Source organism: Epinephelus lanceolatus, chromosome 8 (assembly GCF_041903045.1).
Source record: "Epinephelus lanceolatus isolate andai-2023 chromosome 8, ASM4190304v1, whole genome shotgun sequence".
NCBI lineage: Eukaryota > Metazoa > Chordata > Actinopteri > Perciformes > Serranidae > Epinephelus > Epinephelus lanceolatus.
In genome coordinates this window covers 30,232,910-30,246,473 of record NC_135741.1, presented here as the reverse complement: position 1 = coordinate 30,246,473, position 13,564 = coordinate 30,232,910, and the positions used below count along the sequence as shown (strand labels likewise).

Sequence of the window (13,564 nt, the reverse complement as noted above, 5' to 3'; positions counted from 1 at the left end):
GATGACGTCACATTGCCCAATGGAATGTTGGGAGGGGGTGTTGTGTCTGTCTCCATCTGCTGGACAGCTGGAGCATCAACATGACTGTGTAGCTTTACTTTGCAATTATTTTATTTTAGGTTCTGTTTGTTACTTATTGGGTTTTATTCAACAACTTTAAATTGTTATATTTTGTATTTAATTTACCACAAACTGGGTATGGGCAAGTTTTCATCTATCATAGCTAGAAACTGTAAAAACAGAGACTATCATTGGCATTTTCAATTTCTGACATTCCTTGGACATGTGTGACAAATGCTTGTCAGAAAAAAACAACAACAAAAAAAACAAACAAATCTGAGCTTAAAATAGTGAAATTTCATCAAAATCACTTTATTCTACGTCTCATTTAAAATGTAACTGATTGCACTAACTTTAAAAGTTTAATACCTAATATATGGTGGTCATGCCTTTTTCTGTCAGTCACTCAGGAAGGCTCAAAGAAAAAGATCTGTAAGTTCAGAGAAGGTAAGAAATAAATAAATATTTTCTCTCCTGGCATCTTGTTCTCGGCATTATGCATAATTTCATTTTATGACGAATTTCCATTTATATCTAAATGTTTCAAGAGTACCAGCAGGTGCACTGTCCTGCTGCAGTGAACCTGTGGCCACACCCAAACCACTGACATCACAGCAGGTGTTTTCCATCAGCTGTCAGAGTCAATACACCCAGCACACAAAGGCACACATAACAAGAGGCTCTGTTACTATAGTGATGGTCCTGTACCATGGGGAATGTTTTCCCTTTAGACAGAAATCATTCAGATCAGAGAATTCTTATTTGTCCTATAACATGTGGAGAAAGGATCTGTAAGGTTTGGATGGGGTACTCCAGCAATTTCATATAGCACCTATCAGAGGTAGGACCAAGTCACTGTTTTGTAAGTCACAAGTAACTCAAGTCTTTGCACTCACTCAGGTATGGAGTCAAGTGCCAAGTCATAACTGAGAGTTTGCGAGTCCCAAAGGTTGAGTTTTGAGTCCTAATAAAGTCATTATGCCCCTTCACCAAAATGCAATGCCATTTTATCAACAGTAATGACATTTTACAAAAATCATGAATGCCTTTTAAATTGTGTTTGTATTTGTTAAAACAAGTTTGGTTAAACAAGTGTGACTGAACTTAATCATAAAAACTAGTGCTGGATTTGCACTTTCATAGCTTACGGCACAATTTTGTATGTTTCTGTCCTGTCTTGTATTCCACTCATCTGGTGTGGGGAAAATGTTTATAACTTTTTCTTCTCATATTGGCTTGGGGGGAAGGTGTCAAGTATTTTCAAGTCCAAAGGCTCACGTCCAAGTCAGGAGTCACTGGTCCAAGTTAGTGGTCGAAGCCCCAAAGATCCTAGAATTCCCACAATGCAACCAATATTATCCTTTCTTGGACATTCCCTATCAGGGAAATTGCGAAAATCTATGTAACCCCAGACTCCCACTTTGTAATAAAGGCTCTCTGTTAAATATATGCAGTCTGAAGGCCTTTGATTATGATAATAAACTGGAGGTGTCTTGCTGCCACGCTCGAAAAAAGAAAACTGATCAGTATCAGGTCATAATGTGAGAAGTTTGTTTTGACAAGATATTTTCATGCTACAAGAAGAAACTTTTCTTTTGATAATAATATATTTATCTTGAAATCATTTGTTATGACATAATAAAATGTTTCATGTTATGTGATCACTTAAATTATTATAATGAGAAATGTTTCACGCTTCTGTACCACCCAGAGCCTCTCAAGACGTCCTACAGCTGTTAATGCATGAAGAGTAAATGGAGCTTCATGTGTAAAATCAGTGGAGTGCTCCTTTAACCTATTAAGAGCAGTTTGTGGATTTTTTTCTTACATTTTTTTGGTACAAAATAAACCATAAGGGCGTTGACTTTAGGCACCTCTGATGCATTTTCTTGCTCTTTTAATATCAAACAGCCACAGCTACAGACTCACACACACAACACCACTCTTTTTTCAAATCTAAATTAAATGAGAAAACTTTTCACAGAAGCAGACAGTTGGGGGGTTGATGTATTTTAATTCATTATGATGCTACATGATTCATGGTGGTTGTTTATTTTCTTCCTTTACTACAGTATGTTAATAACTTTGCCAGTTATCTTTTTGAGTCTTTATTTTTATGTACATACAAAAGAGTATCCAATTACCGTGTGATTACATTGTCGTGTGACTGTATCTTTGCATGTGTGGTCTGAAGCTCTGATGCCTTTTTTTTTCTCTTTAATGTAGTGTGTATTCACAGGTCAGTCCTCCTCAACAGCCGCCCACATTCCCACTTCTCTGCTCCCCGAGCTCCCTCAGGCAACGAAAAAATACAGATATTTATTCTTGTTTTTTTCCCTCTATAACAACCAGCTTAGATGGTCATGTGACGGGCCGAGATAATACAGCTGTGTTGTCTCAGTTATCTCACGACCACCGGAGCCTGACGCCAAACAAAAGAAAAAGATAATCGAAAGGAAACAAAACACACACAAACTGATAAACCAGACTCAAGATGGTCCCTTTTGAGAAGACAGTTTTTTTTGTTTTGCTAATATAACTTCAACACTCAAAAAATAATAATAATCATATTAAATCCAGGTCATTTCATGCAGACTGCAGAGTGGACACTTGAATATAGTGCATTTGAATATTATAAACAACAGAAGCATCGTGGCTACATGATAAAATAAGAAAAAAAATGAAGCAAACAACTGCTGTAATACACTAGAGGACGCAAATACAATACTCCATGGGCAAAATTAAACAAGGTGGCCAAAGCTATTGTTACATACTGTATGTTATATATTGAAAATGTTCACTGCTTTAAGGGGGGGAAGTTTTTGTTTGTATTTTGTCTAGTGCCCCTCTCTCAACCTGAGGAAGTAATTCTCAAGAAAATTTCAGCGTTAACTGGGAAAATCTGACGTTATATAGCTTTTTAACTTGATCACCATGCAGCATAAATTCTTTATCATGATCTTGATTTGTAGCGGGTTATATTGTTACAAATGGCCAAAAAATTACTGTATTTCTACTGATTTCTTTGCCTGATCAGCGACAAAAATGATCAAGTTTCAATCTGATTTTCAACACAGACCCCCATTTTTTCTGACGTGTACAGGAAATCTGTTCAGATGACAGTTTTGTGTTCAAACCACCCCTCTTCCTTCGCTCTAAAACAGCCTGTGACTTCACCGTTTGTGGTCTGCTCACATAAAAACATCCATTCGCACAGTCACATCAGCCCTCCTGCAGGAGGCAAAATCAAGATGACACACGCACACACGGCTTCTACTGGCTCACATTTTTACCACATACTGTTAGAAGACAATACATTGAGTCTAAATCAAGAAAAAAAGTCTTTCACTGATCACTTGAGTTCACTCTCTCCTTGCAGATTATCAGTAATAAGTGGAAGAGAGATTATCAGAAGAGGAGTGTTAGATCTTTCTTATAGACAATGTGAGTGAGGAACCTGAAGACTTCAGAATCAATGAAAGACTTTAGACATTCAGCCAGCATGAAGCCACTTCCACACACACCACTAACTGTTACCTGTGCAAGTTGCGGAAGATCATTTAGGAAGGAGGGATGGACGGAAAGAACAGATCAGAGGTGTTGATTATTTCACAAAAAAAAAAAAAAGAGAAAAAGGCAAGACCTGTGACAAAAACGCTCGCACTCATGGTTTAACTTGGGATCGCCTTCTTTCGTTCTCTTTTTACACGTTAAATTATTTTCCATCCAGACAAACCATCATGATATTGCCTTAAATGTTTAAAAAAAACAAGAAAGAAAAGAAAGAGAAACCAACATAAACCCAGAAGACATCTCCGTTGCCTTTATTGACACGTGTCCTCCCGAGCACGCCGTCCGCCCGTCTGTCACTGTGCTCTGTCTGTCTGTGTCTCTACAGGGCCAGCTTGCCAATGATGACTCCAATGACAAAGAAGAGCACGCAGAGCGCCAGGATGCGGGTGCTTAGGCCTTCGTCCCTCATGGCCGAGGTCGCCATGGCGGAGGAGGAAGAGGAGTGAGGAGTGCCCATTGAGGTCACCTTTCTCTTCCGCAGCCCGTCATCCTCCTGTGTTCACGACAGAAGAGTCAGAGATACAGTCAGAACAGCTCAGCACACAAACACACTCGATTGACCCGGTCTGAACGTACACAGATATTTTTCTACACGCAGACGTAGTTTTAGGTCATTAAAATGGGGATTTTTGAAAATGCCCTCTAAGGTGTAGATTTTTTCCAAACTCTGGTTACTTTGTATCTGTGTGGAGCGTTTGGGAATTGATGACTTCATCTACATAGTTGCATGTCAACTGTTGGTTTATATAAGGAATAATGCACCTGAAACAACAATGACCAAGGTGGACTAACTGACTAGGTTGTTCATGTTTTGTTCGCACTGCTTGGATGAATGACTACTTAACACTTATACTTAGTCTTGCTACACCACTACATGGATGTGCAGAGGTGTCTGCTGAGCCCAGTGTTACTTGGTTAACCTAAGGGCACATTTACACCAGGATAGTCTGGGGGACTCAGTTCAATTAGGCGGGGAATGCCAAACATTTTCACACCTTCATTTGGTTTGGTTCACTTTCACACTGCACTTTTTAAAGTGGACCAAACCACCTGGACAACGTCAAGCAGTTACAACAGCTGCTCATTTAGGGGCGATTTTGCCCGAAACCGCCACTGACCAGGAAGAAAAAAAGCACGAGGAAGTAGAAAACCCGGCTCATTGATTGGCCTGGACCAAAAACAGAAATCCACCCCCTTCAGCCGGCTTGGTCACCACAAAAACAATGGAGCAACACCAAATTTATGCAGTCTTGGGGTTTCTGTTTTTGCTTCACAAGAAGCTGCCCAGTATGAGCATCAGGTGAGGCAGCGAGCGAGTTCGCACTGTTGGTTTTTGTTTTTTTTCTAACCTAAATGCACTGCGCTCTACGTCACTTCCTCTCTTTGGTTTGCTGGATAGTCAGTTTGCATTTCCCACTGTAAGCGAACCGCACCAGGGTTCACTTACAAGTGAACCAAGACTCCCAATTTACAAGCGAACCAGGGTTCGAATGAGCGTTCACACTACTCCAAACGAACCGAACTACCTGTGGAAGCAGACCCTGGTTCGTTTAAAGGGGACCAAGAAGCGCCAGTGTGAATGCTTCCTTAGCATCCACAGTATCAAGGCTGCCAGAAATGATGGTTTTGGATCAGGACCAGCTGAGTCAGCAAATAGTGGGACAATTTTGATAATGGGATTGTTGTTGATGAGGAGTGAAAGGAAAACTTTCACATATCCAGAAGGTTCCTCATATCTTTGAGTGAGCTCCTTTGTCCTTGTGCTGAAGGGAAATCGATGGTGATGAGATCTCCGGTAGGTGTTTTGAAAAAGGTAACATTGGCCTGTACACTTGACTACCTTTGTGAAAGGGGAGACTGCTTGAGACAGCTAACACAGTCTTGGAGTCATAGTATGGACAGAGATATTTTGTAAAACAAAAGTTGTGTGGACTGATTTTTGTTCTCAGAGATTCATCTTTAAAAATATCTGTATACGTGCAGACAGAGCCTCAGATACAGACTGTTGTTGCTGTTGAAAGCAGGTATAATATTGCTGCTTTTAAGTGCTGTCCAGAAATGTCCAATCACAAGTTGAGTACACACAAATCCCTGACATGAGTACAACACCATAGTCTTCTGGACTTCTGAATCAGTTTCATGTCTGAGTGCTTCAGTAATAACTCTGACAGTAATATACAGATATGCAAATTAACACATGATGTCATTGGTGACATTTTCAACAGCCAATAGCTGCTCTCCCTGCAAAGATTTGGCAACACTAGTGGGTACAGCAGAGAGAGGTCTTTGGACTAAAGCTCTGCCAAGAAAAGGTTATTCATTTTTAATTTTATCATTTAGAGGCTGTTGAACTTATCCCTGACAGAGAGAACATTATTCCTGGCACCGGTGCTCTCAATGAGATCAGAAAAATATAAAACAGACAGACTTTGAGTTTTTGAAAAGTTAAATTAAAGTCACCTGACACATGCAGTTTTTAAGTTCTGCAGCTTCACTTGAAAGAAAGAAAGCTATTCCTATAATGACTGGAATACTTTCAGAGAAAATATGGATGGTTGTTTAGTCTCATATGGTGCAGAGTAGACACCACATTCAAAAGTGAAACTCTTTCTGTGTATGACAGAGGAAATTCTGGAGTAAAAAACTACAAGACTGAAACAAAATGCAGACAGATTGCCTCTTTGTTTTTGTGCGTCTCACCCTGATCTGTTTATTTTCTTCCCGTAGCCTCTGCACCTCCATCTGCAGCCGCTTGCACTCCTCCATGATCTTCTTCACCTCTCCGTCATCCAGAGAGGCACTGGCTGACTTGGGCAGCGTGGAGTGCTCAGTCTTAACAGAGGAGGCAGAGGAAGACACAGTTTTGTTGGTTTCACTCTCATGCTGTGGAGAGAGAGTGAGGGTGGGGGTGGGGGAGGAGTGGCGGGGCCAGAGACAGGAAGGGGATGAAGAGACATGCAAAGACGTGGAGGGGGGGAGTGAGATGAAAATACAAATAAATCATAAATGAATAAATAAGAATGTAATGGGTGATACAGTGGTGTCTTGCTGATGGGTATGAGACTAAGAAAAGGCTGTGCAAAAGTGAAAGACAGAAACTCTAAAGAAACATGCAATGTGAATATTCTTTAAGATCTTAAATGGCTATTAAATGACTGCCTTGATTTAAATCTGTGAAATTCGTGAAGCAACATGAGAAAATATGACTTTTGTGCATCTACACTTGACACTTAATGACTGAATGCTTACAGTGCAGAACAAATGCTCGTCAACCAAAGAGTAAGACTTACAGTTTTGTCATTTTCTAGAGGCATCTCAAATGCACATCTCAACTTTGAATCCATCAGCTCTTCAGGCTTTGCTTCCTTCCACTGTGGGTGAGAACATCGAGAAGGAGAGGAGGGGAGACAAACAGGAAAAAAACACAGTCAAACTTCATCCAGGAATACTTAAGCATCACATCGGTGCCTTTTATATTTATTAGAAGTCATTACTTCGAGGAAATGTTCTACTGAATGATCTAGAGGAATTGCATTTTCAGGATATTGGATGTGTATTATAAATGTTTCAGAACAGTTTCTGGACAACGAGACAGACAGATGTAAACTGAAATATTCAAGAGTTCAGCTGGAGATAGTGTAGGATTCTGAACAATGTAGATGTAGGGCTTAGAGCAGTGATACTCAATTTACAGTCTGCAGACCAGATTGGGTGCTGGGTGGCACGCCAACCATTTTCTCACTCACAATGAAAATAAAATCAAGTCACAGCGGGACTTTTTTTGTACTTTGAATGTAGATAAGATAAAGCTTGTTCATTGCAAAAAATACAAATAAATGAATAAATAAAAAGATGCCAGAGGAGGATCCCCTGGACACCCCTACAGAAGTCCGGTCTAATTATTTACACATTAATTATTCATGTTTGTTTATTAACTGGCCCCTGGCCTCATGTGATTTTTTTTTAGAAAAGTGGCTCCCAGGCAAAACAACTTGAGTATCACTGGCTCAAAGCAAGGAGAATTTCTGTGCCTGAAATGTGTTTTTGGGTGTTAGAAGAAAGAACTGAGGAGAGGGGAGTTCACAAAAAGATGGTTAGCCACTGGAAAGAACATGTGGAACGCTCAAGTAATCTGTTCTTTGAAATAATGGAGCAGAACATACCAGGAAGATGGCACACAAGGAGGAGGAAGCTTGCAGAACTGAGCAGAAACTAAATTGAGTTCTTCTTTTATCTAGCACTTTACTGTATTGTGGCAACCAGTCTCAAGAATACGCTTAAATACCTTGAGTTGTATCAATACTGAAACTAAAATGGTAAAAGCCGCATGTTGTGATGCAAAAAGAGAAGCAGCAAAATACTCTTACGGATCATGTCTGATGGAGAAGCACTATGAAGTGAAGTTATAGGTAAGTAAAGCAAGTGAACCATTATGATTTGTATCTGTCCTCTTGCGTTGATACCCATATTTGTAAGTAAACACTAGCGACATAAATATTACATTAATTAATCAGTGTTTCATTTTTTCACTGAAAGATGTAGGTCGCCTGACTTAACGGTCGACGACTGAACATGACGTGACACACCATGACAGGGCCTCTGCTACCAGCTGAAAGCTCTGTTTGCAAACAAAACTTTTGAAGGAATTTTCAACGAGTAATTACAGCTCAGAGCATCCGAAAAGATACATTCTATTGTTTATTCACACAAAAATATGTTGTATGTAGTGCTTAGTATATGATTTTGGACACAGTATACATTTCATTAAGAACAACTTAGGGTCAACAGTAACATGGCAACACCAATATCATCCCGAATCACATCTTATGCTCTGGTACTCACAACTCCTTCCATGTCAGTCATGTCGTATGGAGCCAGCATGGACTGCACCATGAATTTGTGTTTACTCTTTTCATTGGGGTCATAGTCAAACGGCTGTAGCATAACTGTGGACAAAAACAATGACAGAATGGAAAGTCAGAACATTAGGGAAAGAGTGACTTCCTGTATTGGCCCATAACAACTATTATGCAACCTGTCAATGAAAAGACGTCACTCTGGTTTATGATTTGGGTTACGCACGGTGACCGATCTGCCTGGATGGTCATTTACTTATCAGTATAAATTGCAATGATTCCACTTGTAATGAATGTTAAAAAATCAGTTATCAGTCTGATTTCCATGACAATTGTGCAGGTGAGAGATGCGGGACCTTTTTCCTTCAAATAGCAATATACAGTGCAGGGAAAAACTGCAACTCAAGTAAATGAAACTGCCTTTTAGAGCTTTTAGGTATTACTAAGTTGTGAAAGCTTTCAACAGAAATTACACTGTAGGGACACTACAGGGCTATGTGCTAAAAAACTAACAAATATTCTAATATCCATTATTTTAGGTTCAATACAAATACCAATTCTATATATCTGTAACCTCAAGAGAGCGACTGCTGTATCAGTATGAGTGGTAGAGCTGAGGCTAGAAGACTTTTTTGGTGCTGAAACACAATACATGCTGGCTGATAGCTTGATATAGCTTTAACAATGTCTTCTCCTTGTGTTATAGCCTGCATTCGGGTAAAGTGACACAATTTTCTAAACTTGTTTTAGTGTCGCTGCTGGGTGAAATGATCAATAACTGCCTCCCTCTGCTCGGCCATTAGGTCCACAAATATAGTGATTTTTTCCTCAGATACCAAATACCTAGTCCTGATCTGGACATATTGTCTGAAAGCAACAACAGATCAGCAAATTTTTAAGGCACCATGTTAAAAATACAGATATCTGATTGTATCAGCATCACCCAGTTCTCTGAATGAGATATAAAATGATGCAAAAATGTTTACGCACCAGAAACATTGATGGAGGTTCCAGCGTCAATGATGCCACTGTTTGGGCGCACACAGTATCTGCGAGGGGCAGTTGTCTTGACTTTGAAACACACATTTCTATCTGTAGGGTTGGTGAGCTTCAGAGTGGCAGTGACGACATCTGTAAACGGGCCTGAGGAGGACACAGAGAAACAGCACAGTGACTCCAGACTGCATGCAAACTTACACTTGTGTCTACTAGTTTGGGTGTTTGTCATTTGGGGGCAAGGCTTGGTTTCTTGGTTAGCAAACAAAACTGAGTGAACATGTATGATAAAGTACATACACATATTGTGTGTCTGCAAGGATGAATATGTGAGTAGTGTTTGTGAGGGACTCCACAGAGTCTGCCAAAAACATTGCACATTAAACATTAAAATGGTGGAAAGAGCAGTAAAGTGTGCAAGTGTTTAATTTATTATTGATGCCCCGCCCTCAGCCAAGACCTGGACCCTGTAGCAACCTTACTACATTTTCTTGTTGCTTGTGTAGATCACCCTCACAGCATCCCTCATAAGACTGTCTGACCCTGTTTAATGTAATATTCAACCTCCTTTGACAACTGAACCCTGGTTTTGGAAATGTGTGTTGGACAAATAACCTCACTGTGCTTTCTGCTCTAATCAGATCCACTGTGTCTCAGTAACTGAGTGGGCGTAAGCATCTTCTCCTGGGTTATCTTTGCATCCAAAGCTCTGCAGTAATCAATCACTAAACTACCAGCTACTGCCTGATTCCATCACCTTAGGCCATCACTTGACCCACTTCTACAGCAATAGGCTCGTTCCAGATGAGACAGGCCTGCAGAGAATCGGTCACCGCCGATCATCGCACATTGCATACTAGGAAGAACATGTACGACTTCAGCCCAACTTCCTCTGACGTCACTGAAAAGTGGACAATGATAATCTCATGAAATCAGGGCAGCTGCAGTTTTTATAGCCAGGTACTGCAGCAGCTCTCCACCCACTGCAAGACCCAGAGCATAATGGGAAAGGCCTGGCTCTCGCCTGATCTTGATCTTGTTGAATTGAGGAGATTTAGATTTTATTTGTCTAATTTGAAGGTTTATTTTGTTAATAGAATCCATTGTGTGGCTGATGGTGATGTTTAGTCAAAGAGGCTTAATACGTTCATGTTACAGATCATAAACTGCACAGTCTATTGTATAGCCTATTAACATCAGACTGCTTTAATTAAGCATTTAGCAACACAAAGACTTGTGGTGAGGATTCTTAAAACATCTGTGCAGATGTGAAGCCTTAATGGAAGCTGCTGTCTTGCATTTCTTTCCTCTGTGTTCGACTATAATATTTTTAATTTGCTTTGTAGTTTGAGGATCACGGGTCTGCCCAGCTGATTTATACATAGCAGCAAACTGATGTGATGCTGAATTTCATGTGCATTTACATAAAATGGAGGCTAAACGTGATCAGAAATTACAGATGGCCTGTAAAGCATTATAACAGGCTACACTGTCATAAATAAAACAACCACAGACTGCAAACAAACTGAGACATGGGTAATATCACACCCAAAGGCAATCATCTCAGAATGTAGCCATTATCCCTGACACACCAGCTCAGTCTGTATTTTCACAATCTGCCTGCCTGGATATAGAAAAGCTGGAAAGGAATTTCGGTTGCACAGTGAGAGTAAACGGTAAATCTCCCGATCACAGCTTGCTAGCTTATAATATTGTGAAATAAGCATGGTAATAAGGCTGAGCAATGGCACCCTGGCCGTAGAAATTACTAGAATAGTCACTTCTTGGCAGCCGGGTGTTCACAACAACATCGAGAGGAAGGCGTATGTCAAGTATTAGATCACATCCCGGGGTTTCACATGTTGTCAGAAGATAAAAGAGAAAGCGAAAGGAGCAAATGAGTGAATTAGAGAAATGAACGGCGGGCCTGCCCTGACGCTGCAATGACAGCGAGCCGTTTGACTTGCTGGCTAGGTTAGCTAAATGCTACCTAGCTAGCTAGTTAGCATCGTCGCACACAGTGTCGTTTCACCTGTCATTGCCACTGCTGTCGTACACACAATGTAGACTCGGCTAGCTGTATCCGTCTTATTTCATAACAGCAACAGCCAATGACGACACGTTAGCAAACATTAACTGGTTAATGCAGGAATTAGACACAGTGGCTAATATTAACGGCTTCTTGGTTAGCTAGCTAGCCCCCGGCCCTGCCCTCTGGTTCAACGTTACCTCTGAATTTCAGTTCATGTTGTGGCTCTAGCACCAGGACTTGTTCTGGTCTGGCCATGTCCCAGGGCTTCTTCCTGTCGTGACGGCGAGGACAACAATATTTTACTGCAGGTAGCCCGAGGAGGTGAGGCAGCTGGCTCCCGAAGAAACAACCCGGCCGTCCACGGTCTTTCCACGGGAGGGAAGGAGGAGGAGGACGATGATTACAAATACACCAGCACTCGGACTTACTGGTTGGCTGACTGAGTGCCACCGACAGCTGCTGGAGGCTAACGTGCTAGTGCTAACTATGCTAGCAGCGGAGGAAGAGACGGGAAGGAAGAGAGAAGACGACGTTACGAGAGGGGCGGGGCCGTGGCAGAATGTCACGTGATGTAGTGACCGGCGCAAAAAACAAATGTTCACGCCTTGAAGGCACATTTAATCTAATAAATATAAACAGTCATCAGGGTTGGGAGGGTTACTTTTGGTTGCAGATTACTAGTAACCCTGTTAGAATATACTAACTAACAAAACTATTTTGATTACATCATCAAAGTAAAATAACTTCGATACTTTACTTGTCAGAGGACGGTGACGGCAGGTGTGCACTGTTTTTGTCTGGTTGTTTTTTGACACGCCCCAGTATTTCTCCTTGAGCCTTTTGGAGTGACTTGGGAAAACCAAGCATAAATAAGTGCTTATATTTTTAAAACCTACCCTTTGATGTTTGAAAGTTAAAAGCTGAAGATGACAATTCATCCCACATAATGTGTGCAAGTGACGTTGGACATGTAAAAATCCAGTGATAATTTCCATGATAGTTTTTTTCATTTTCTGGCTATATGTTAAGTGGTGGAATTTTGGCAATTTTTAAAGAAAACATGCCTTAAAAACCCACATTTTAAGGATCAGCTGTAAAATAAACACAAAATACAACCATTTAAATTTGTATGTCCCTCCCCTAAGCCAAAATTAAAAAGATAAGTCCCTCCCCAGTGCTTAAAAAATATTCTACATGCCCCTCCTCTCCTTTTTGCACCACCCCCTTCTCTCTCATAAATTAGGAACAGCCCCTTATTACATTTGATTACTTTTTGATTACCTTTCAAATAAATGTTTTCAACAGGGCAATAAAGTTGAAAAGTCCTAGTGCATTAACGTATTTCTTGGGCCGCAGTCTGTAAATATGCCAGAAGAAGGCATTCCTGTATTTTAGAAACATTGAAATCATGATAGTCACCTGCTTTAATATATATATATATATATATATATATATATATATATATACAGTACAGGCCAAAAGTTTGGACACACCTTCTCATTCAATGCGTTTTCTTTATTTTCATGACTATTTACTGTGTAGATTCTCACTGAAGGCATCAAAACTATGAATGAACACATGTGGAGTTATGTACTTAACAAAAAAAGGTGAAATAACTGAAAACATGTTTTATATTCTAGTTTCTTCAAAATAGCCACCCTTTGCTCTGATTACTGCTTTGCACACTCTTGGCATTCTCTCCATGAGCTTCAAGAGGTAGTCACCTGAAATGGTTTTCCAACAGTCTTGAAGGAGTTCCCAGAGGTGTTTAGCACTTGTTGGCCCCTTTGCCTTCACTCTGCGGTCCAGCTCACCCCAAACCATCTCGATTGGGTTCAGGTCCGGTGACTGTGGAGGCCAGGTCATCTGCCGCAGCACTCCATCACTCTCCTTCTTGGTCAAATAGCCCTTACACAGCCTGGAGGTGTGTTTGGGGTCATTGTCCTGTTGAAAAATAAATGATCGTCCAACTAAAGGCAAACCGGATGGGATGGCATGTCGCTGCAGGATGCTGTGGTAGCCATGCTGGTTCAGTGTGCCTTCAATT

At 40.7% G+C, this 13,564-nt stretch overlaps 1 protein-coding gene across 2 annotated transcripts; it reads right to left on the bottom strand.

Annotated features, from left to right (window-relative positions):
* Positions 1-2,053: 2,053 nt before the first annotated feature.
* Positions 2,054-12,014, bottom strand: LOC117258624 (vesicle-associated membrane protein-associated protein B-like). Of its 2 annotated transcripts, none has more exons than XM_033629668.2 (6): positions 11,715-12,014; positions 9,480-9,632; positions 8,476-8,579; positions 6,924-7,004; positions 6,334-6,516; positions 2,054-4,126 (listed from the first exon to the last, which is right to left on the bottom strand). In XM_033629668.2, the coding sequence occupies exons 1-6, from the start codon at positions 11,770-11,772 to the stop codon at positions 3,953-3,955; spliced, it is 753 nt and encodes a 250-aa protein (XP_033485559.1). In that variant the 5' UTR covers positions 11,773-12,014; the 3' UTR covers positions 2,054-3,952. The 2 variants fall into 2 exon arrangements, with proteins under 2 accessions (XP_033485559.1, XP_033485560.1); XM_033629669.2 differs by having other exon boundaries at positions 6,334-6,465.
* Positions 12,015-13,564: the final 1,550 nt, after the last annotated feature.

Excerpts from the sequence above, each read along its gene's own strand:
- LOC117258624 (XM_033629668.2), bottom strand. The coding sequence starts at position 11,772 with ATGGCCAGACCAGAACAAGTCCTGGTGCTAGAGCCACAACATGAACTG. Across the intron at positions 8,580-9,479 it reads AACCTCCATCAATGTTTCTG|TTATGCTACAGCCGTTTGAC; the intron begins GTGCGTAAACAT and ends TTTTGTCCACAG. Across the intron at positions 4,127-6,333 it reads AAGAAAATAAACAGATCAGG|GAGGATGACGGGCTGCGGAA; the intron begins GTGAGACGCACA and ends TCGTGAACACAG.